This window comes from Cynoglossus semilaevis, chromosome 20 (assembly GCF_000523025.1).
Source record: "Cynoglossus semilaevis isolate Cse_v1.0 chromosome 20, Cse_v1.0, whole genome shotgun sequence".
NCBI lineage: Eukaryota > Metazoa > Chordata > Actinopteri > Pleuronectiformes > Cynoglossidae > Cynoglossus > Cynoglossus semilaevis.
In genome coordinates, this window is record NC_024326.1 from 14,946,016 (window position 1) to 14,949,295 (window position 3,280).

Below are 3,280 nucleotides of genomic sequence, written 5' to 3' on the forward strand. Positions count from 1 at the left end.
GTGGACTAAAGTAAATAAACAGAAGCCCCGCCCCTCTGTAACCGTTCAACCCAGTAACTCTGCTCAATAACAACAATGTTGGAGACGCTAAGGTTAGCTACAGTTAGCTACAGTTAGCTACAGTTAGCTGCAGTTAGCTGCAGTTAGCTGCAGTTAGCTACAGTTAGCTGCAGTTAGCTAGTTAGCGTATCAGTTAGCTACAGTTAGCTGCAGTTAGCGTATCATTGTCGTGTGAACAGGGTCAGGTGTGTGTGTGTGTGTGTGTGTGTGTGTGTGTGTGTGTGTGTGTACTTTGCTTCATTGACGTTCAGGACTCGACCGTCTTCTGTGATCAACGTTCTCTGAGGCTTTGGTTTTTTTTCTTTCGACCTACAGGAGAAACACGTTAGAACACATTAGCGCACGTGCTAAAACTGAGCTCTACAAATGTTAGCTTTCTGAAAGATTAATACAAAATAAAGTCCAAGTCGTTAAATTACTGACGTTTTAAGAAACAAACAAACGACGTAGAATCGGAAAATCTGAAAAGTGGTGATCGTGGTCTGTGTTTCACCTAGTGGCTGAAATGAAATGAATCAAGTGAATTGCACCAAAAAAAAAAAACTGTTGTAAAAACATTTTAAAATCTTTGTTGTTATTTAATCAAAACCTACTTCTCCATGGCTCTCCTCTTCTCCTCCAGGTGGCGATGTGCCTCCAAACGAGACTCTGGTGTAAAGGAACAGGGTGTGTTCCAGAACTCCTGCTCCTCCTGCTGCTCCTCCTGCTGCGCCTCCTGCTGCGCCTCCTGCTGCCGCGGACTACACACAGAGAGTGTCCGTCAGTCTCAGTCCACGGTCGACGTCATTTTTGGCTAACGTTTAGCTTCGTTTGATCGGAGCCAGTGTTGATAAAAATGTTACTTTAGGGAAACTGAACCATAACCAGTTAAACCAGTTACTAACCACACACTGTCACCAGTGTCTCCTCTCTTCTCCTTCTCCCTCCTCCACACCTGCTGCTCCTCCTGCTCCATCACTCTCCTCCTCACCTCCTCCAGACACTGACAGGCCCGGATTCTCTCCGAGCGACTGATCTCGTTCCCGTCCAAACACTGACCACACGGACAAAAAAAAGACAAACAGGAAGTCAAAGCCACACCAAACCTCATGGAGAAAATCAGAGATTTTAGTTCAGACCAAAGTCCATGGAGAAAATCAGAGATTTTAGTTCAGACCAAAGTCCATGGAGAAAATCAGAGATTTTAGTTCAGACCAAAGTCCATAAAGTCTCCATGGAGTTTAATATTCCAGTGAATCCAAACTTCCTGTCAGAATGTTGAACCACTGATGTTTCTTTGTTTCCTCTTCTCTACAGAATATAAAACCTGGTTCTTTCTTTCACCTGTAGCTGAACCAGCGTCGCCACCACGTACGACCTGTAGCCGTCGTAGTCGGAGCAGGGGTTTCCCACCAGAAACAACTCTCTGAGGTGGACGTTGTGTCGCAGAGATTCCACGCTGCTCAGACGACCGATGAAATTCACGGTCAGGTCCAACTTCTGGAGGCTCTCGCAGCCTGAAGACGAGGAAAACAACGATGAAGGAGGTCAAGGGTCATGAGTTGGTCTCAGTTGGACCACATTTTCAAACGTACCTTCAAGGTTTTCAATGACTTCAATGTTGTTCAAGGCCAAATTCAAATACTCCAGTTTCTTCAGACGACCAAGGTTTTCTACAGCGTCAACAAAAACATTTCATTTTAAATGACAAAAAAAAAAACAACAACAACATTTTTCACTTTGACATGAACTTTCATTCTATCTCTGATTTTTTAAAGAAGTCTAAAGAAGGTTCTGGTTCTGACCCATCCTGGAGATGAGGTTGTTCTGCAGGTACAGGATCTTCAGCTCTCTGCACCATTTGTCCAGATGTTGGATCTTCTCGATGTCCTGTTGATGAAGAGAAACCTCCTCCAGAGAGAAGATCTCACCGTCGTTGTGTTCCGCTCGACGTCGAACCAAGTCCTGAGTGACTGAACAAACACACAGGTGTCAGCGGCACCGCCTGGACCCCCTGGACCACCGACCTGACACCGGGGGGAGGGGGGGTGGGGGGGGGGGGTTCAGGAGCTGCACCGTCAGGAAACGACACGATTCAAACCCCGATTTTCAGTTCAAAGTTGATTGACCGTCCGTGATTCTGACCCAACTGTCCGGTCCGTTCGGTCCGCGGTGAATCAAACTGACGATGTCTGATGTTACGGTACATCGATGAACTGTAAAGTGGAATCATGTGGTAAAACACGAGCTTTAACGATTAGTTTCAGACCCACAGACACGTGGACGGTTCACGTCACCGCGTCTTCAACGGCGCAAATGTTTGTTGATAAAAACCCGCTCCGGACTGAGTTCGGTCAAACAAAGTTCGTTGGTTCCGTGGAAAGTTCACTGTTTTCACCGTCTTTGACCCGTGATCCTCTGGGTGACGTCGTAACACGTGCGCGTTCACGTTTGTTTTAAATCCTAAATATTTCACCTTTGTTAAATCTCGCTTCTTCCTTATCGAGCTCTAGCGCCCCCTGCAGACAGTGAAACCCAAACACGAGCCTCCAGTGAGGACGGAGCAGCATGAACGCAACACGTCAAAAAATATTCATCGATTTTTGAATCTTTGTGAATGGATTTGGAATCGGTGAAGCTGAAGTCACGATTCCGATGTGAATCGATTTTTTTACACCCCCCCCAGCCCCCCCACCCCTGACTTCAGGTCAACAACATCGTAACTTTACTGTAACTGTATCCTGTGTCAAATTAAACATGAAATTAAAAGTAAAAAACGTCAGAAACGACATTTTTCCTCTCGACTTACTGTGAACCATCTTGTTGTCACGCGTTACCATGGAAACTGGTCTACGGATGCGTTCAAGGACTGTAGGAAAAGGAAGCACAGCCTCCGAGCTCGTCGTATTGACAACAAGGAGTCACGTGACCCCTGACCCCGCGTCAAACTTCAGAGTCCGACTTGTTTGGTTGACCTTCTGACCTCTACCCTCAATCCAACAGACTCCTTTGTGGTGACGTCACAGTTTTATAAATGTAATGTGAAAATATTTCCGACCTTAAATCGTCCGAGTCGACTTCAAATGCACCGAAGCGCAACTTCCGGGGCATTTACTTTGAAAGTTCTCTCACGGAAGAGGCTCGTGGAGCAGAAACAATAAACAACAACAACCACAGCGACAGCGACAGCGACTCACGGCGACCTTCACCCGCCGACAGCGTCTTACTGCACGGACCCTTT

General features: G+C 46.4%; 1 protein-coding gene across 3 annotated transcripts in view; it reads right to left on the reverse strand.

The window, feature by feature from the left end:
• Positions 1-3,280, reverse strand: part of dnaaf11 (dynein axonemal assembly factor 11) — a 13,381-nt gene that overhangs the window by 3,796 nt on the left and 6,305 nt on the right. For 2 of the 3 annotated variants that reach the window (XM_025052549.1, XM_025052551.1), the window contains 6 exons: positions 1,845-2,012; positions 1,635-1,712; positions 1,384-1,556; positions 945-1,093; positions 654-800; positions 292-369 (listed from right to left, as the gene is read on the reverse strand). In XM_025052549.1, coding sequence (XP_024908317.1) covers positions 292-369; positions 654-800; positions 945-1,093; positions 1,384-1,556; positions 1,635-1,712; positions 1,845-2,012 — 793 coding nt within the window. Of the gene's footprint in view, positions 1-291; positions 370-653; positions 801-944; positions 1,094-1,383; positions 1,557-1,634; positions 1,713-1,844; positions 2,013-2,848; positions 3,237-3,280 lie in introns of those variants that run through there. The other variant, XM_025052550.1, reaches the window with a different exon arrangement.